This window comes from Ictalurus furcatus, chromosome 11 (assembly GCF_023375685.1).
Source record: "Ictalurus furcatus strain D&B chromosome 11, Billie_1.0, whole genome shotgun sequence".
NCBI lineage: Eukaryota > Metazoa > Chordata > Actinopteri > Siluriformes > Ictaluridae > Ictalurus > Ictalurus furcatus.
In genome coordinates this window covers 3,015,001-3,036,709 of record NC_071265.1, presented here as the reverse complement: position 1 = coordinate 3,036,709, position 21,709 = coordinate 3,015,001, and the positions used below count along the sequence as shown (strand labels likewise).

Sequence of the window (21,709 nt, the reverse complement as noted above, 5' to 3'; positions counted from 1 at the left end):
CGTAAAAAGCATCTGAAGTCAAATTAACACGAGAGATGGACATTGTCTCAAAGCAGCTTTACAGAAACATATAAACACAGGATGGAGATTTTAAGTGTGTGAATTTATCCCTATTGAGTGAGACGGTGGTGAGGGAAAACTCCCTGAGATGATATGAGGAAGAAACCTTGAGAGGAACCAGACTCAGAAGGGAACCCGTCCTCATCTGGGTAACGACGGATAGTGTGAAAGTAAAGGAAAGTTCATTATGGTGTTTATATGAAGTCTGTTTGTTGAACTAGTCCACTGTTCACTAAAGTAGACCTGAGTGTAAAACTGCATGTGGTAATTGCAGTCCCAAGGCCATCACAGCAACCGTAGTCCCAGCAACCACAGCGAAACTGCCCGTGTGAAATGAACCCAAAGATGGGGTCAAAATTCTAACAGTCATACACCTCGTGTTTATACTATAACCGAGGCACATTTTGTACCTCAGCTCAGGCATTTTTTGCACCTCCGCTCAGGCACTTTTTGTACCTCAGCTCAGGCACTTTTTGTACCATTTCCTAGGTACATCTGATAACTTATCACACTTGGTTTTCATTTTAAGCATAACAAGCAAGTATCTAACCATCTCGGTTAGGTATTAAAAGTGCCTGACCTGTTGTGGGTACACACATGCTGCTGTGGCTTCTCAAATATCAGGCTGACGCACACACACTGACACACACACACACACACACAGACACTCCCTGACTATTTCTCTGCAAAGCTGTCAAGCTCATCTCATTTACATTTATCCTGCACAGAATCACATAAAGCACTTATTCTATCTTAATTACATTTCTCAGCCATTTTACATACAATAACATCAATATTCCTATGCCATTTATCAATTCTCCTCTGACTATCTCTCAGAGCTAGCATGTTAGCCATTCTCACTCCAATCATTTCAGTTTTTGCTTTGGCGTGAGCACGATCCAGTTTCTCCTCCAGTCCCGCAAGATCCAAATCCTTCAGCTCCTCTTCGAGTCTTTTCTGTCTTTCTTCTCTTCCCTTTCTTCGATGATCTCCATGGTGAGCTCTTCTTGCTCAAGCCTTTTTGCTGTACACATATAGTCCAGTAAAGTTACAGAGTGAGAGGCAGTCTGTGCTTTATATCAGGGTAATACAGAATAATAATAACGAAGGCACTTTTCAAGACTTGCTGCTACTTGGGATAGAGAGTGACGTTCCTATTGACAAAGAGGAAGTCATCAACGTCTTGGAACAGATGGTTTCCCAACAGAAAGTTAAAACTTTGAGACAATTCATTTAGCTCTTTTAACAACGGACATTGTCTCAAAGCAGCTTTACAGAAACATATAAAAACAGGATAGAGATTTTAAGTGTGTGGATTTATCCCTATTGAGCGAGACGGTGGTGACGGTGGTGAGGAAAAACTCCCTAAGATGATATGAGGAAGAAACCTTGAGAGGAACCAGACTCAGAAGGGAACCCGTCCTCATCTGGGTCACGACGGATAGTGTGAAAGTAAAGGAACGTTCATTATGGTTTTTATATGAAGTCTGTTTGTTGAAATAGTCCACTGTTGAACTAGTCCACGTGGTAATTGCAGTCCTAAGGACATCGCAGCAACCGTAGTCCCAGCAACCACAGCGACAACGTCCATGTGGAATTGAGGTCCAAACCATTTCCATGGTACTTCAAGCGGTACCGTCCTCAGCAATCTCCAGACTGTAGTCTCCAGTTGATGAGAGCTCCATCCAGAGGTAGGGCATCAGGATGGATCCTGCAGGTCCGGAGAGCAGACAGGATCAGGATCACTGGCATCTCCTTAAAATCATGTGTGGGTCGACAGAAGGAGTGAGGGAGAGGGAGCTAAAGAGAGAGAGAGATTGTTAGGTAAGGCTGTATGCTTTGCGTAAAAGAAAGTCTACTCATTGTAAGCTTGAGTAAACAAATACGTTTTCAGCCTAGACTTAAACACTGAGACTGTGTCTGAGTTCCGAACACTAATTAGAAGGCTGTTCCATAACTGTGGGGCTCTATAAGAGAAAGTTATTCCCCCTGCCTGCACTTTTTGATCTAAGTAGGCATGGTGGATCAAAGAAAACCAAAAGTTCTCTCAGGTACTGTGGCGCGAGACCGTTTAGTGCTTTATAGGTCAATATTAGTATTTTTTAATCAATGCGAGATTTCACTGGGAGCCAATGCAGTGTGGATAAGATCGGGGTGATGTGGTCGTATCTTCTATGATACTAAGAAGCCAGGTCAGCAAGCAGTGCGGAAATTTTACATTTGAGGCCCTGCTGCTTGGGGCTTCTGTAACATTGCATAATTCAGTATATAAACAATAACAGTTCATCTATGCAAGCCGGTTTTCAGCTTTGACCTGAAAAGAACTGACTTCTCAGTACTTGGCAACCTTACATGTGACTCATTGATTCATGCAGAGTCAAAATAAACTGCTCGAGGGTGGGTCATATTGGTTCACACTGTGTAGTTAATATAGAGGGTAAGAGGGCAAGTGAGTTGAGACATGGATGCTGAGTGGAAGGGTGTAGCAGTGTCCTTGTTCTGTGTTGCCTGTGTGAGTGTTTTCCTGCTGAAATGGAGAGAACATCAGACGGTGAAGAGGAAACTGCAGAGAGCCAGAGAAAAGAGAGAGAAAGAGCTGGGTCAGGCAGAGAAAGCTGTCAGCTACTTTAAGACTCAGGTATGCACACACACACACACACACACACACACACACCGGGTTCACCTGTTCATCAGCACATGTAGTAATAATAATAATAATAATAATAATAATAATAATAATACTTATTTTCAGGAGCCTTTCAAGGCACTCAAGGATACCTTCACCTTCCAGCATAAAAACATATGAATAAAATACAAGATAAGCACAAATTAAGGGACCGTCTCTAAAGTTACATACGACATTGGTATACATGTTTCTAACTTCAATAGCATTTGAAGGGAATGTATAAAACCAACTGTAAAGAATTCATGAAGGTGTCAGCTATAACGCACACCTTTTAGATTTTTGAGATTTAACAAAATAAACTATTAAATCATATGTAAATTTGATATGTATTTCACTACTGAATGGGCCCATACACAAAATATACCATAATTTAAAGATTAATAGCATTTGAAGGGAACGACTTACAGTCACACAACCAGCTGTAAAGTGTTCATGTAGGTGTCTAAAAAATCTAAAAGGTGTGTGTTATAGCTGACACCTGCATGAATACTATACAGTTGGTTTTGTGACTATACGTCATTCCCTTTAAATGCTATTGAAGTTAGAAACGTGTATACCAATGTCGTATGTAACTTTAGAGACGGTCCCTTAATTTGCGAATATGTGCAAATATCAAACATCCAACTTCAAGCTAACTTTATACCAGTGTTTTGACTTATGAGCAGACAAATAAGTGCGCAGAAGATGATCTTCAAGAACGTGGGGGAATGTAAAGTTGAAGAAGTTCTGATAGAAATAAAGAGGAGCCACATGATGAGCAGCTTTGTAAGTAAGCGTGTTATGACCCCGGTCTAGGTAATATAAAAACTATTAACATAACTCAATCATAATAATGAGGTCGACACACGTTTCGTTCAACTCTTTGATTTCCCTGACAATTTAATGATTGCAAGAACGAAATAATCCCAAAACAAACAGAATCACTCAGAAAGCAAATCTCTTCAGGGCTGGTCAAGGCCAAAATAATAAACAAAACAGGCGCTATCTTGCCAAGTATTAATTTAAATAAACTAACAACAGACAAAGGTACTTCAAAATAAAATACTAACTTAACTCCCTAGCTGAATCAAAACGGAGAACAAAAGACTGACTCAAAATAAACGGCACTCAACCCCTACAGCTTTCGTGATACCAAGAAAAATATTTACAATAGGTAGCAATATATACAAATAATAAACTCAGCCACACCATATACGGCAAGACAGGGGAATGGGACAACACGATAGGAACATAATTGTCCCCACCTGTCCAATCCCCGTGCACAACGTCAGCAGGTCCAATTGAGGCAGAGAGATCTGTGAGAGCGAAAAAAGGGGAGAGAAAGAGAGAGAGAGAGAGAGAAAGAGAGAGAGAGAGAGAGAGAGAGAGAGAGAGAGAGAGAGAGAGAGAGAGTCCAATCTTATAATGGACACGAAAACGAACCGCTCACTCGTTCACTCATTCACTAGTCCCTATATAGTGAATTAGCATTGAAGCGTTGGCTTGAATTTGGATGTTCGATATTCGCAAACAATTAAGGGACCAGCTCTAAAGTTACATACAACATTGTAACATATAACATTGTAACATAAAGTTACATACTACACGTTTCTAACTTCAATAGCATTTGAATGGAAAGACTTACAGTCAGGGGCGCACGGTGGCTTAGTGGTTAGCACGTTCGCCTCACGCCTCCGGGGTTCGAGTCCCGCCGGGGACTGTGTGTGCGGAGTTTGCATGTTCTCCCCGTGCTGCGGGGGTTTCCTCCGGGTACTCCGGTTTCCTCCCCCAGTCCAAAGACATGCATGGTAGGCTGATTGGCATGTCCAAAGTGTCCGTAGTGTGTGAGTGTGTATGTGATTGTGTATGTGAGTGTGCCCTGCGATGGACTGGCACCCTGTCCAGGGTGTACTCCACCTCGTGCCCGATGCTCCCTGGGATAGTCTCCAGGTTCCCCCGTAACCCTGAAGGAGAACCGGTATAGAAGATGGATGGATGGATGGATGGATGGCTCTTGTATTGAATTAAATGAAGTTGAAGTGCCACCTGCTGGCCTATTAGGTGAAGTGCAGACTATTAGGTCAAGAACACGAAAAATGGAAATGGCCTTTATTATGTTACCATTTTTCATAAATACGCAAAAATAGTAAAGATAATAACTACTAATAAAAAATCGTATTTATTATATTTTCATTTATTCTTTATGTATTTTATTGTATATAGTTCCACAGTAAATGCAGATCGGGCGTCATGTCGGATTTCGCCTAGGGCACCTATGAACATTACACACTCCGGCTTTGCGGTGAATTAATTCCAAGCTGGAGACAAAGAAATAAAACGACCGTATAATCTGTACAGCCACACATCAGTAGTGGCACGAATGTATTATTTTAATTATTTTAATTATTTTAATCATGCAACCGTTAATAAATGATGCCATAACAGACCATTTACAACAGTTCTACTCAAATAACTTGTACTATATGGCCAGAAGTTTGTGGACACCCGACGGACACCCGACCATCACACTAATATGTGTTTGTTGAATATCGCATTACAGATTTATTCGCCCCTTTGCTGCTATAATAAGCTTCTTTTTGGGAATCTCCTAATAAACTCTTCCGGGAAGGCTTTCCACTAGTTTTTGGGGCGTGGCCGTGGGGATTTGTGTTCATTCATCTACAAGAGCGTTAGTGAGGTCAGGTAGTGATGTTGGGATGATGAGGAGGTCTGGGGTGCAGTTGGCGTTCCAGTTCATCCCAAAGGTGTTCAGTGGGGTTGAGGTAGTATTTATGACAGTTTTACCTTTTTATGAATGTCGTGATGCGATCTATCTATACAGTTATATATAGTGTTCTGTTAGACCATTTTCCCATTTTGTGTGTGTATAGGTGTGTGTACGTGTGAATTCGCTGCTGTCTTTCTCACACTGCACAGTATGTATCACGCTACATGTCTGTCTGTCTGTTTGTCGAGGTACACGTCTGTCTGTCTGTCTTTCTCCCTACCTTCCTGTCTGTGTGACCATCAAACTACATGTCTGTCTATTTCAGCCTATTTGTCTGTCTGTCTCTCTGATTGCGTAACATCTGGTTTGATCAGTCTTGTGTGTTTGCAGAATGCTGGTGTTGATTTGAGCTCCATCGTGACTCTCCCTCTAGCTGAGCTGAGTAAACGGATCAGAGATGGATCTCTGCAGCCCGACGCTGTTCTCCACGCCTACATGGAAAAAGTTCAGTGCACTCTGGAATCTCACTCATTCACAATTTCACACAGTGTTCGCACACCCACACGTGCCCCCAGATCTCACCTGTATACACTTACATATCCAATTTCTCTGCCATCTCTGCCATTAACTCAGTAAAGAAAGGACTTTGTCTTTAGATATGAGAACCGTATCTGAGATGTATCGAAAACGTAAATAATACACGGGTGATACTGAACTCTCCTAGGTAGTAAAATGTTATTTTACGCTTTTGTGAACACAGACAAACACGATTCACTCTTTGCTGTGTGTGTTAGGTTCGAACCTTTCTATCATAAGCGCTGCATTCAGTTTAACACGAGCCCAATGCTTATTAAACTAGTGCTTTAATTGTGCAGAAGTTTGGCAGCTGTGTGAAAACTGATCACTAAACATTTGGTCAGGTAACAAATCGTGTAGTAAGAACTCTATACTCAACTTGTCCTGTGCCCTAAAGGCTCTGGAGGCGAACAGGAAAGTGAACTGTAGCACTGCTGTCCTCACGGAGAGTCTGAAACAACTGCAGGACATCGAGTCGCACAAAGACGGCCTTCTGTACGGCATTCCCATCAGCATCAAGGACAATCTGGATTATGAGGTATTGACCGACCGAAGGAACACTACGGAACTAGCATAGTTGTGGTTTTGTGATCCAATCCCATGTATTGGAGAAGAACTAGTGACTATAAGGTTAACCTGTAGGACTTTAAATCAGGAATATAGCTTGTTTGTAGTGGGGAAAACAATAGCTAATGCTTTAAAGTTCTTCATCGTGTCGATATTATAGCGAGGATACTGTAAAAAAAAAACAACACAGACACGGGTCTTCAAATGCAGTTCAAAGCTAGGAATGAACCAGATATCATTCAACAAAATAAATCGAAAAAACCAACCTCTAAGTGGCGTCGCAGAGGACCACAGAGAGAAATACACAAAACAATAAAGACAAAAAAAAGGTGTGGTTCATGAGGACCTCAAATGGTTTATAAACCCTGATCTGTCTGAATAGAGCCTCCAAACCAGGATATCACTGAGTTCTTACTTGACCATCAACGAGAGTTGATTTTTTTCAGGTATGTGTATGCCGTTAAAGGTGCTGAGAGTGTTTTTGTTAAGCCTATTATCACCATTCCTTTCAAGAAAGGGAAGCTTGTGTAGGCTAAAGATATTTTTAGCTCGCTATTTGGTAGTGCGGTTGCCACGGACGGTTTGGAGACGGATGCGAGCGCAGAGTATTTTATTACTAGTTATTTTATTACAAGAACCATGACTAGGACTATGTAACATAAACGCCATCCAGGATAAGTTAATTGACGCTACTTAGTGCTCATTTGTGCATAGACATGGTTCGGGTGCTTGTCACAAATATGTGACTTGAATTCCCATAATGCAGTGGTGTGTCCTGGTTTATCACTGTGTCTGTTCTGGTTAAAATTTAACAACAGAGTTCTACTATATATTGTGTTGGAGTAAGAAAACCAGACAGGGTGTGTTTATTTATGTAGCACACTTGGGTAAAGGTTGACTCAGCGGAACAGTTAATAAAATGATAAATAGAGCAGGAATTAGTGTGGTCAACTTCAGCGATTAAATAAAAAAAAGGTTTAATTGCCCAAACTGGACAGATTTAAACGGGAAACAGACCAGGTGATTTTTTTCTAATCCTCTACTGTCCAGTTTGAGCGAGTCTGTGCTCATGATAGCCTCAGATTCCTGTTCTTGGCTGACAGGAGTTGAACCTGATGTGGTGTTGTACTGTTGTAGCTCATCCACCTCAGGGTTAGATGTTTGGAGCATGCTGAGATGCTTTTCTGCGCACCACGGTTGTAAACGGTGACTGTTCGAGTTACTATATCCGTCCTGGCAGCTTGAAACCAATCTGGCCATGCAGGATGCAGGTGCAGATAAGAGCTTTTAATAAAGAGAGGCAGGCAGACAAATTCAAATCATGAGACAAGAGCGTGGCCAAAAACAAGCAATGGGTCAGACGATCTGTAAACAGGCATAAACGAGGCGAGGCAAGAATCGAGAACGAGAAACAAGAAACAAGATCAAAGAACATGAATCAAAACGAGGACCAGGGTACAAACGCTTGGTACGGTGATAACACTCAATACTTCGCAAAGAGTGAACGCCTCGAAAGTCCTTTTAAACTGTGGTGTGATTGTGTGGACGCAGGTGTGCGTGATTAGAATGAATGCGTGTTTCTGGGAATTGCCGTCCATGGCTGCCATGTTTGTAGGCCGCAGTGCAGGATGGGAAATGTAATCAGTGGTTTGCTGTGATATGATACTAATGAAGTGGATGGTGAGTGTATGTCTGCTTCGAGAACAGACTGTTCACTTGCTGCCTAATAAATATATCCCACCCCTCGACAATCAAAATTTTATTCACGTCACCTGTCAGTGGTTTTAATGTTATGGCTGATCGATGTATATGTGTGAATGGTTCTGTGTGTGTGTGTGTGTAGGGCTACGACTCTACCTGTGGCGTGTTGACTAAGTTGGATGATCCTGCCGTTAAGGACAGTGTGCTGGTCTCGGTACTGAAGAAGCAGGGTGCAATCCCCTTCATCAAAACCAACATCCCACAGGGTCTCCTCAAGTAAGAAACGCTCTACAAAACACACACACACTCGGTGTCGCATGTGCTTAGTGAGGGCAGGACGCCAAGTGGAAGCCACGCCCATTTCAGCTCAAGAAAAGAAAGTTTATTATTAAGTAGCGTCTACACTCGACTTGTTTTCTTTCTTTCTTTTTTTTTTATTTTTTATAAATCTGACGAAAAGAGAAATATTGGCACTTCTGGAGCTGGCATACTTTTATACGCTGTTCTAAAACAAGTGCCTATCTGAAAAGATTTGGACTGGGTATGATGCTTTATGAATTATGCATTTATGCATTATTTTGCATTATTTTTGCATTATTTTTGCATAATTATGCATAATTATGCATTATGAATTCATTATGAGTTCACCACCATCACTGTGCTATACAGAACCAATTCTGATGCTTTATTGAACTAGTATTGTGTGTGTGTGTGTGTGTGTGTGTGTGTGTGTGTGTGTGTGTGTGCTGTTTAAAAAAATTGCAGCTATGAATGTAGTAACCCCATATACGGGAGGACGGTGAACCCCTGCAACGTCGAGAAGACGTGCGGCGGCTCTTCAGGAGGCGAGGGTGCTCTGATCGCTGGAGGAGGATCTATTCTGGGTCTGGGAAGCGACCTCGGAGGAAGTGTCCGCATCCCGGCAGCCTTCTGTGGCATCTGCGGCTTAAAACCCACAAACAACCGGATAAGGTGTTTTTATATTTCATGCGTGAGATCAAGAATGATAATTGCGCATGTAGTTATAATCCCTTATACAAAATATCGCAATATATGATAATATTATTACGGTGGACACGTTCTCCTCGTTTAATTCAGAAGGTAACCATCGTCCTTTTTTGATTGAACAAATGTATAAAGGGCCTAGCTGTGAGAACATTTGAACTCATTTGAACTTTTGCTCGCATTTCCTCATTTGGATAAAAGCATCTGAATGTAATGAATAAATGTTAATGTAACTCGGGGCTCAGAACTCAGAGCTATTAATGTTAAAGCTCACTAGCCACTATGGATATTTGCTTTGCCAATTCAGTAGCCTGTTAGCATCTTGCCTTATGAGAACATGATTCATAGGACTGTAATTCATAACACTATAACGATGACTTTCTTTTCATGCAGCTTGCATGGACTGTCTTCGTGTGTAAAAGGTGGGAAGACATGTAAGACAGTTCCAGATACTCAGTTCCTATAGATTTGGAGAGTAGTAGCTAGCAAACGTGACCATTAAATGACAATGTCTTTGGAATAAATGTTCGTTTCCAGCCCTGACGTCCATTGGTCCCATGGCCCGTGATGTTGAGAGTCTGGCTCTGTGTATGAGAGCTTTACTCTGTCCAGACATGTTCACTCTGGACCCTACGGTTCCTCCAATACCGTTCAACCAGCAGGTACCGAACGCAGTCCGCTCCAGTGCAGCAGTATTGCGTGTCGTGTCTCTTGATACTTAATCCCATTAATTTTTCTTTTACCAGGTGTACGAGAGCTCTGAGCCCCTGAGGATCGGTTACTACGAGAACAACGGGTACTTTCAGCCGTCTCCAAGCATGAGCAGAGCTCTACTAGAGACCAAAGAGCTCCTGGAAAAAGCAGGACACACGGTATGAGTGCTCGAGCCTCACGTGTATCATGTTGGAGCCCGAAGCTGGGGGGATGTAGACACTTGGGGCTTTATAAACAAGTGTTTTTAGAATCCATAGCAGGACTGATTACAGATGATACTATAATGCAAGGCAAACGTGAAGAAAACCGGAAACAAGACTAGACACTAAGACTAGGGAGACTGGGAAACTAGTGACGGGAAACTACAGAGATGGGAATGATGAAGACATGAAACTAGAAACTAGTGAGACAGGAAACTATGGAAACAGGAAACTAGTGAGAGAGGAAACTATGGAAACAGGAAACTAGGAAACTACTGTAAACTATCATTTGAATGTCTTTTTAGACCAACATGTACATTGTAAATATGTAAGTATCTGTATTTATGTAGTCTGTGTGTGTGTGTGTATTTGTGTGTACAGTACGTGTGTGTAAACTCCTGTGTATCCTCCTCTCGCTCTCTCCGCTGTAGCTGATTCCGTTTAACCCTCTCAGGACATTCACCGCCTTCCACGAGTTTGTTGTGAGGGGAAACGTGGCAGACGGCGGCGCCACACTCCTGCAGCACTTGTGAGTCAGATCTTCTCTCTGCCATTCTGTTATTCGTGTTCTAGCCACTGTTACACGATCCTGTAATGTGCGCTCAGGCTCGGGGAGGAACGGAGTACAGTAATCAGGATACCAAAAAAAAAAAACCTGGTAATTGTGGCTCACGTGAGCAACCTGTTAGGGTGACCACACGTCCTCCTTTTCCCGGGACCCGGCTTTAGTTTCATTATGATGTGTTTATGGTCTAATACGGCGTCATGTGTGCGCATATTTGCATTGCTTTACCCCCTCTCTGTAATTCCCGCCTTCCTGCACACCGATTGGTCGATTTATAAAATCCTTGCAGCAACTATTGGCCAAATTCCTGCCTCTCAACCATTAGCGTACTGCGAAGCGTTGTCGTGTACGGCGTCAAACAGTCGCTTTAGAATAACAGCAAACGACAGCTGTCCTGAGTCGTAACAACGCCCATGGCCATATAAGGTCGTGTTTAATTTCATATTATTGCATTGCTTCGTATTACACGGCCATTCAAATGAGTGAATGATTTCAGAAGGTATATATATATATATATATATATATATATATATATATATATATATATTTTTTTTTAATGTTATTTTTGAACATTTCTAAATAAACCCTCCCGACCCTGTGTGTGTGTGTGTGTGTGTGTCCTTTTTCAGTAAGAAAGGCCCGGTCGATCCAACTATGAAGCATCAGGTCTTGTACTGTGCGTATCCTCTGTTTGGGAAGAGGCTGGTGTCGCTGCTCCTCAGACCCATCGTGAGATTATTCGACTTGTTTATTTCATGTACAGCACAGACAGGCAGCAATATATAGCGAAGGTGTTGAGAGATTGATTTTTATGTTGATTTTATATGACTATATTCTCATTTGAATGTGTTATTGTTGCTTTATTAGCAGCTAATCTGTCTAGCTAATCTCTAGAGGGAAAAAAAAAGTTTTTCATTTTCAAAAGTTAGTGTTGCTTCGTTTTTATTGTAAACTGGATAACATGAGAGTTTCCTAGTAAGGACATGAGCTGCAGCATTTTGAAATTTTAGCGTTAACTAATTTGTGGTTGTCTTGAAAGCTTGATTATTAATATATATTTTTTGTGTGTCTTTCGTCTTAGTCTCCACGCGTGGCTGCGTCTATACACGCTATCTGTGGTGTTCGGTAAGACTGAAAGTCTCTTATAAAATGACACCCGGTATCGGTACTGGAGCGACACCAGCAAAGAAATAATGGACTGGATGAAGAACTAATTGTACCTCATTTCATTTAAAGTGTACATTTAAAGAGATTTTGTACGGTGAAGTTTATTCGATCGATACTTTATTGTATTTGCGAGGTGTATATTTTTTTTTTTTCTCTTTAAGTTCTTCAATTCATCATTTTAAAGCTTATTCGTTTTTTAATTGAAAAATATAACAATATAGGATGGGTCTCGAGATCAGAAATGAAAGTACGGTGTCATACTTAGGATCGCTGAGTCATATAGACGTGTGTGTGTTTGGGGCAAACGCTGAAAAGCTGTGTTTCCTAAATCCTTCAATTATGCCTGAATAGTAAACATGACGAACGCTCTTATCTACAGCGTTTTGTTTTGTTAGTTGTTTATCCCTTTGGAGTAATTGGATTGTAAGTGATCTGATTGGAACGATGTGTGCTTAGTCTGGTAGTTACTTCTGTTTTCTGCTTTAAAGACCTTTTGGGAAAATGGTTGATTTGCTTAAGTGGTTCATCTTCTTTTACTTTGCAGTGGTGTAGAAGAACTGTGGAAGCAGCACAATGAGGTCCAGGTACGGGTGTGAATCTAATCGTTGTGAAACTTTATATATATATATATTACACATATATGAAGCTCACCCTATTTAGATCGGTCGATCAACACTACGGAACTTACACTTAACTAAAGCCAAGTCGTTAGCCTGGACTCTAAAAACTCACTCAGCTTGCCCCAGTGCTATACCTAAACCTGGATTTTAGTCTGTACTAACCTGGTCGCAGATTTGTGGTAACAAGGACTTAACGTAATCTACTAGAGACAATAATTTCAGGGAAGATCAGAATAAATATTCAAACGTAACAATTTATTAAGCAGGTATGGACATGTCCAAATCCAATACTAAGAAGAAAGAATTCCATTCAGCGTTACTCAACATTACCAATCACATTCAAACATAATACTACAGAAGATCCTCTGAATCTTAGAGAGCTCTCAGCTAAATACACAGATACTCAAGGAATCAAGGTCGCGGTCACGGAAATACAGGGTCGAGAAACAAAACAAGAAACATGAACAGTAGCGCGGGACTGGTAGCGGAGAAACCAGCATGAACTAAACAAACGAACCTAAACATGAAACATGACATGGACTATGACTATGGTTATCTATCGTAAGGACTCTAAACTAAGCTACTATAATATTCCGCCTTGTGTGCTGGGAGGCGCGCAGTATATATGCGGACATGATCAGTGTCGTAAATGCTCGCAGCTGAGGGCGGTGCAGACACACTTGAAAATCCCAGCCAATGACAGAACAGGGAGGAGACATGACGGAAACATAAACAAACACACGTGTCCATATGTCACTACTGTCAACAAGGGAAAAGCAGGTGCTCGCGCGCTCATATGCTCCACAGTGCGCTGCTTAAAGGGGAACTCGTGACAGAACCCCCCCCAAGGGCACTCCTCCCGGAGTGCCATGAAACATCCATCTCCATTGGCGGCCCCGGCCCCCTGGGCAGAATGTCCCAAGCAGAGCCTGGAGACCGCACGGCGTTCTTGGTGAAACAAAAAGCAGAGCGACGTACACGGCAGAGCAGGAAAGCAGAGCGACGTCCTCAGCTGAACAGGTAGGCAGAGCGACGACCCCGGCCGGGTAGACAGGCTGAGCGAAGTCCTCGGCGGAGCATGAAGGCAGAGCGACGTCCTCGGCGGAGCAGGAAAGCAGAGCGACGTCCTCGGCTGAACAGGGAAGCAGAGCGCTGTACTCAGCAGAGCAGGGAAACAGGGCGACGTCCTCGTCGGAGCGGAATATTCTGTCACATATCGTGACGTAACGGAGATAAGGTAGGATGCAAGTGCAGTATGAACAGTTTTATTTAAGAGAGAGACAGGCAGACAAATCCAAAACGTGATCCACAAACGTAATCCAGTAACATGCAAAGTTCAGGCGATCGGCAAACAGGCATAAAGGGGCGAGGCAGGAATCAAGGTCGCGGTCACGGAAATACAGGGTCGAGAAACAAAACAAGAAACATGAACAATAGCGCGGGACTGGTAGCAGAGAAAGCAGCGTGAACTAAACAAACGAACCTAAACATGACATGGACTATGACTATGATTATGATTATGATTATGATTCGAAACATGACATGAACTATGACTATGGTTATCTATCGTAAGGACTCTAAACTAAGCTACTATAATATTCCGCCTTGTGTGCTGGGAGGCGCGCGGTATATATGCGGAGATGATCAATGTCGTAAATGATCGCAGCTGAGGGGGATGCAGACACGCTTGAAAATCTCAGCCAATGACAGAACAGGGAGGAGACATGACGGAAACATAAACAAACACACGTGTCCAAATGTCACTACTGTCAACAAGGGAAAAGCAGGTGCTCGCGCACCTGCTCGTGCACGTGCGCTCCCATGCTCCACAGCGCGCTGCTTAAAGGGGAACTCGTGACAGAGAGCAGTTCTGTCCAGGTTCAGATATCTTGGCACCAGCCTTACATTATTAACACGTTATTTGATGTTTTACTTTGCGAATTAAATTTATTTTTGAAAATATACACTCATTTAAAATCTGATGACTGGAACACACTCCAAAAAAGGTGGGACAGTCGACTGTTTACTGCTGTGTAACAAAACCTTTTCTTTTCATAACACTTATTAAGCGTTTGGATGCTGAGTGAAGACACCAGTTGGTTAAGTTTAGCAAGTGGAATTTTCCGCCATTCATCCATTATGCATTTCTTCAGCTGCGCAGCTGTATAGGGCCTTTGTTGCTTTATTTTGGGCTTTATAATGCACCACACGTGCTCAATGGAAGACAGGTCAGGACTGCAGCGGGCCATGCTAGCACCCGCATTCTCTGTTTACGCGACCATGTGCTTGTAATCCGGGCAGAATGTTGTTGTCCTGCTCTGGGTGGCAGTGTATGTTGTTCCAAAATGTGTACATATCTTTCTGCATGAATGCTGCCCTCACAGATGTGCAAGTTACCCCTGCCATGGACACTGACACACCCACATACCATGACAGACGCTGACTTTTGGACCTGATGCTGATAACAGCTCGGACGGTCCTTTTCCTCTTTGGCCCGGAGAACACGACATTTCAAATAGTTTTTTTGTCCAAAAACTATTTGAAATGTCGACTCGGCAGACCACAAAATATGATTCCACTGTGCTACTGTCCATCTCAGATGAGACCGAGCCCAGAGAAGTGGGTGGAGCTTCTGGGCAGTGTTGATGTGCGGCTTCTGCTTTGCAGAGTAAAGCCTTAACTTGCATCTGTAGATGCAGCGGCGAATGGTGTCGACTGACAAAGGTTTACCAAAGTATTCCCGAGCCCATGTCAGGATCTCCATTACACTCTTATGAATCTTGAGGGAGGAGATCACACGCATTCAGAAGCGGTTTTCGTCCTCGCCCTTTACGCACCACGATTTGACTGGATTCCTTGAATCTTTTAATTATATTGTGTGCTGTAGAAGGTGAAATACCCCAAATCCTACCAATATGTCTTTGGGGAATGTTCTCAAAGTGTTGGATTATTCGCTGGCGCATCAGTTGGCCGATCGCCGAGCCTCGACCCGTCCGTGCTCTGAAGGACTAGGCGCTTTTTGGAGGCTCCTTATATACTATGGTTAGACGATTACCTCACCTTTTCAACTCGTCACATCGCTATTAGCCCTAAATTGTCCCTGTCCCAATGTTTTTGGAACGTGTTGCATGCATCAATTTCAAAATAAACGATTACCTTTAAAAAAAAAACAAAAAAACTATGCAGTTGATTAGATAAAACATCAAATACCTTGTCTTTATATGTTAAAAAAAAACAAGTCAAAGCACATTTACAAATCACTCCTCTTTGTTTTTATTAGCATTTTCCATCCTGTCCCAACTTTTTCGGAATTGGGGTTGTAACCCCATTTACTGAATAAATTCCTCGATGCGCATCCAAAAAGTCATGTAACTTTGCCTCAGCAAATCATGTGATCTGATAATTGGCTCAGAAAAGTCAGAATGGCAGAAAGCGAGAAGCGCCAGTTTCCCAATCGATTGATTGATTGATTGATTATTTTCCTATAACTGCATGACCCAGAGGGTTTTCATTAATGATGCAGGAAACATTATAGGCATGTTGTTCATGTTTGTAGGTATATATCCATGAGACGGTAGCTGAGTGGAGGAAGCTGGAGCTGGACGTTCTGCTCTGCCCCATGCTGGGCCCGGCCTACAACTTCAACTACGCCGGAAAACAAAGCTGTAACGTATAGATTTCTTCCTTGTTTGGTGCTCAGGGTAGTACCTGTAACTCTGCTTCATCGTACAGATGATATTGTTGTTGATTATTTTCCTATAACAGCACACCCGGTCATGTTTAATACCTTACATAAATGCTGAAAATGTGAATTCAGTTAACGTTGGGTCTCAGTGTAATAACCTTCCACTGTCTACGTTCACCTCGACAGAATTTCAGGCGAGATTGGGCGGGGCTAATCAGACTAGGAGTGTCAGGCGGCGTTAGACCATCAGCAAGTTGTACTGATTAGAATATTAGGCCATGATGTGCAAACCTAAACACTGAACTGTAATTTGACCTTTTAGAGAACAGTAAATAGTTTTTTGTTGTATAATCATCAGGCCAGATATTTAATGATCGAATAGTTGCGTGTTGTCTAATGGATTTGATCCGCTGCGACACTATTCCTGATTTTGTATGTGTGTGTGTGCTGGTGGTGCAGCTGCTCTGAGTTACACTGCATTGTACAACTTGCTCAACTTCCCTGCTGGAGTCGTTCCTGTCACTGAGGTCACGGCCGAGGACGAAGATCAGCTGAAACACTACAGAGGATACTTTGGAGACGCCTGGGACAAGACCTTTGTCGAGGTGAACATGATACACGGTTTATTTTACCTGGTAGAGGTTACAACTTGGGCCATGGAACTCGTTGGCCTGTAACTCAGTTCACTGAGAATTGTCCAGCCATATTCTCATAAGATCCCATATAACGGTGCTGTATTTTATTTTTATTTTCTTTTAATGATCTTTTATTTTTTTGTTACATTTTGCATGCTGTAGTTTTAATGCTGAAGTCCACCTTTCAATTTACAGGCAGTTAAATGCTGAATCTTGCCCACAAGGTGGCAGCATTTCTACGGTTTCAAACAGCATTTAAACACGAGTACAAGTCTGTGTCAAGAAAAAAACCCCACCATGCTAATTGTTACGTGTGTAGCCACTCCACCTCCAACAAACCTGACTGGACATGTGAGAGTGGGGTGGGAGGGGTCCTCAGTTCACCAAAACACTCTATGCCCGTGATCCCTATAGATCTGCTCCTTTACCTATGAGAAAACGATTCACAAAGGCGTGACTAGAGAAATATGTTTTCAGGATAGACTTAAACACTGGAAGTCGCCGGACTCTAATTGGAACGCTGCTATCGCTTTCACTATTCAAGGTGCTAATAAATAGCCTGCACCTTTTGATCGAGGTACACGTGGCCGGGCATAAAAGACCAACAGTTCTCTCAGGTACAGTGGCACGAGAACATTCGGTGCTTTATTCAAGGATTCGAGGATTTTTATTGTCATTCCAACACATGTACTTGACCTGGAACGAAATTAAGTACCAAATGTCCGGTTAAAACCACTCACAAGTAATAACAGCTGACCCATTCATAAATAAATAAACACAAATACCCAATCATTCATATATATATATATATATATATATATATATATATATATATACACGCACTAAAACCTGAGAAATTAGCAGCATAACAAAAGACATGAAACATTTAGAGGCATTTATAGGTCAATAGTAGTATTTTTATAATCCATGTGAAATTTGATTAGGAGCCAATGCAGTGTGGATAAGATCGGGGTGATGTGGTCGTATCTTCTGGTTCTGGTAAGGACTCTAGCAGCTGCATTCTGGACTAACTGGAGTTTGTTTATGCTCCTACTGGAACATCCAGACAGTAAGGCATTACAATAATCCAACCTAGATGTAACAAAAGCATGAACTATTTCTTCTGCATCGTGTATTGACATTATATTTCTCATCTTAGCAATATTTCTGAGATGAAAGAAGACTATCCTGGTAATATTATCTACATGAGCGTCAAATGAAAGACTGGAGTCAATAATCACTCCAAGGTCTTTTACTGCTGCACATGATGAAACAAAGTCCATCCAGAGTTACTATGTGATCCAGAAAGCTTACTTCTAGCTACACGTGATCCTAGTAGAAGTCCTTCTGTCTTGTCAGAATTCAATGTCTAATCTCATTTACACAGACCTTAACTTTATTAAGCTGGGGTCTGTCATCTGGCTTTGCCGAAGCATACCGCTGTGTATCATCAGCATAACAGTGGAAGCTAATACCACGTTTACGAATAATTTGATCCAGAAGTAGCATATATACAGAAGAGAAAAAAATGCAGTGGGCCTAAAATAGAACCTTGCGGAACACCAAATTTTACCTCGGCATGCGTAGAGAACTCGCCATTTATATCTACGAACTGATAACGATCGGTCAAATAAGGGTTAGGGTCCACTAACATAAGGTTCTATCAAAAAGAATGCTATGCTCAGTCAGTTGTATCAAAAGCTGCACTAAGGTCAAGCAACACAAGCAAGGAGACACAACCTGCATCTGATCAGATCAGAGGTCAGTAGTGGGTCATTTACTACTTTAACCAGCGCTGTCTCTGTGCTATGATGAGGCCTAAATCCTGACTGATATATATGATGAGGAGGCCTGGGGTGCAGTCAGCGGTCCAGTTCATCCCAAAGGTGTAAAACCCAGTAGGGTTTTAGGTCAGGTTTCTTTGCAGGACACTCGAGTTCTTCCAGTCCAAGCTTAACACACTGTGTCTTCATGGAGCTCGCTTACTCACATACTTTTCACAAGGTCGACATTTCCGTATTATAAATTCTTTATTCGAATATTTTGAGATACTGTGAGCTGTAAGCCGTAATCATTAAGATTAAAACAAAACAACCAAAAAAAAAAGGCTTGAAATATTTCACTTTACGTGTAATGAATCTAGAACGTATGAAAGTTCCACTTTTTGAATTAAATTACGGAAAATAACGAACTTTCCCATGATGCACCTGTATGTATAGACTTGTGAGACTGATGGTACTCTTAGTCCCTGACCTAGCATGAGGATGAACTTTGGATAGAGACTACAAATCATTTCTGTATAAGTTAAGGGGGTCTACTGCTTGCTGTAAATGTATAACTACATGTGTTTGTGTGTTCCAGGCTGTACGAGGCGGTGTGGGTCTGCCGATAGCAGTGCAGTGTGTGGCTTTGCCCTGGCAGGAAGAGATGTGTTTACGCCTAATGAGAGAAGTGGAAAAGCTCTGGGCCGAGAACAAATGCTCCAACACACAGCACTAAATGCACACCCATTCCACACACATATATATATATATATATATATATATATATTGCATTATCCTTGAGCAGAAACCTCTTCTTTTATAAACGGCTAACAAATAATGGAAATATATTGTACGGATATAATGTTTATATTTACGAATGCAAAGTTTACATTTATATATGTATCCCAGTCATATGATTTGAAACCAATCCTTTGATGTTCAAGTGAGGTTTAATAAATAATTTCAATTCAAAAGGTTGTAAGGGAACTGGGTCTGTTTATTGTCAGTCTCGCACAATAATCTCTCATTATATAACCTTGTTTATAATGTAGACATTTTACTAGAGATTAAAACGACAAACTTTTAAAGCCGTTCCAGCGTGATAATGCCCCTGTGCACAAAGTGGGCTCCAGGAAGACGTAGTTAGGGTTGGTGTCGAAGAACTCATTCATAGGGGTGCCAATAGTTGTTGCACACCTATATTTAACAAACATTTTTTTGGTGTTGTGTTTGCGATTGTTTTTTAACAATAGATCCAACGGTTCAACAATGAAGACAATTTTTCACAGCCTTCTTTGCTCATATTTACCAAGGGTGCCAATATTAGTGGAGGGCACTGTAGGTGTGCAACAATTATTGGCACCCCTATGAATTCATATGAAAGTATGTTCCCATTGATATTTTACATTTTTTAGTACACCTGGGTGACTAGGAACAGGAAACTGTTCAAGCATGATGTCCTGTTTCACAGGGGTATAAATATGAGGTAACACATAGGCCAAATTCCCTTAGCAGAGTATTTTTGTGATTTTTTTTGAACAGAAGATGCTACTTTGGGATAAAATTATTCGTAAACATGGTATTAGCTTCCACTGTTATGCTGATGACACACAGATGTATGTTTCAGCAAAGTCAGATGACAGACCCCAGCTTAATAAAGTTAAGGTATGTGTGAAAGAGATTAGACGGTGGATGCTTTTTAACTTCCTTTTACTCGTTTCCGACAAGACGGAGGTACTTCTACTGGGACCCCATGCACCTAGAAGTAATCTTTCTGATTACATAGTAACTCTGGATGTCCTTTCAGTTTCATCATGTGTAGACGTAAAAGACCTTGGTGTGATTATTGACTCCAGTCTTTCATTTGAAGCTCATGTAGATAATATTACTAGGATCGCCTTCTTTCATCTCAGAAATATTGTTAGTCCAGAATGCAGCTGCAGGAGTCCTTACTAGAACCAGAGGATATACCCATGTCACCCTGATCTTATCCGTATTGCATTGGCTCCTAATCAAATTCCCTGATTGGTCTGAATGATCTTACGCCACAGTACCACAACTCAGCCTGTTGGGTTAAAATGTGTAACAAACGCACTTAACATATACTTAAGGTGGTCGTTATTAACGCATTGATTCATAAGAATCGCGTAGTTAATGTTAACCCATCGTTAGTTCAAATTTAAGTAGGTGTTCATTCATGTATTAGTGCATGATTATTCATGTACTATTTTTGTAAAGTGTTACCAGATAACTTGTGTCCTGTAAATGACTGAGCTGGTCTTCGCTGATCAGTGATGGGAACTCTGGCTCGTTTCAACGAATCAAATCATTTGGCTCGGCTCACCAATAAGAGTCGACTCTTCTGAATCCCAATCAGCTCACGAGTTTACCATAAGCTGAATCCCTGCTGCAATGCTATTGTGTCTGTTGTTCAGCAGAGCAACAGATTCTGTCTCATGCTTCCTCAGAAACCATCACAGAAATGTTAATGGTTTCCACTACAACTACCATTACAAACAATCATCTAAACATTAAAACCATTACCATTATTGGTCCTTAATGGTATCCGCTAGACATAACATACCACCAATAAAAGCCAACAATTTACAGTACCAGTAGAAACCCACAGGGACCATTACAGTTCTCATTATAACCATTAAAACCATTACACATTCTATGTGTGTTTCTATGGGGTATTTTTTCAGCCGGGGGCGTGTCCACGAAAGTATTTTTCTCATGATCTCGACTTAATTTTTCTGTGTATTCGACAGCCATTGTCCTGAAGTCAGTCGGTTTTTTTGGAATGTGTCTTTGGTTAAAGGTCTGAAATAAGGCCTGTGGTTAACACAAGCTCAAGATATTTTCACGTTTTATTCTGTCTATTTATTTAGTCTGTCTCTCAAGCTACATGTCTGCCTGTCTGTCTCTCAAGCTACATGTTTGCCTGTCTGTCTCTCAAGCTGTGTCTGTCTGTCTCTCAAGCTACATGTCTGCCTGTCTGTCTGTCTCTCTAGCTACTTCTCCGTCTGTCAGCATGTATTGTTCTGTTCAGTCTACA

At 41.7% G+C, this 21,709-nt stretch overlaps 1 protein-coding gene across 3 annotated transcripts; it reads left to right on the top strand.

The window, feature by feature from the left end:
- Positions 1-2,455: 2,455 nt before the first annotated feature.
- LOC128614706 (fatty-acid amide hydrolase 1) lies at positions 2,456-19,638 on the top strand. Of its 3 annotated transcripts, none has more exons than XM_053636264.1 (16): positions 2,456-2,698; positions 5,617-5,661; positions 5,844-5,957; positions 6,427-6,567; positions 8,440-8,573; positions 9,063-9,269; positions 9,696-9,736; positions 9,840-9,964; positions 10,049-10,174; positions 10,648-10,745; positions 11,411-11,510; positions 11,863-11,906; positions 12,493-12,532; positions 16,125-16,233; positions 16,713-16,858; positions 19,250-19,638. In XM_053636264.1, the coding sequence occupies exons 1-16, from the start codon at positions 2,522-2,524 to the stop codon at positions 19,385-19,387; spliced, it is 1,785 nt and encodes a 594-aa protein (XP_053492239.1). In that variant the 5' UTR covers positions 2,456-2,521; the 3' UTR covers positions 19,388-19,638. The 3 variants fall into 3 exon arrangements, with proteins under 3 accessions (XP_053492239.1, XP_053492240.1, XP_053492242.1); XM_053636267.1 differs by lacking the exon at positions 2,456-2,698 and adding an exon at positions 5,299-5,508; XM_053636265.1 differs by lacking the exon at positions 5,617-5,661 and having other exon boundaries at positions 2,465-2,698.
- The last annotated feature ends 2,071 nt before the right edge of the window (positions 19,639-21,709 follow it).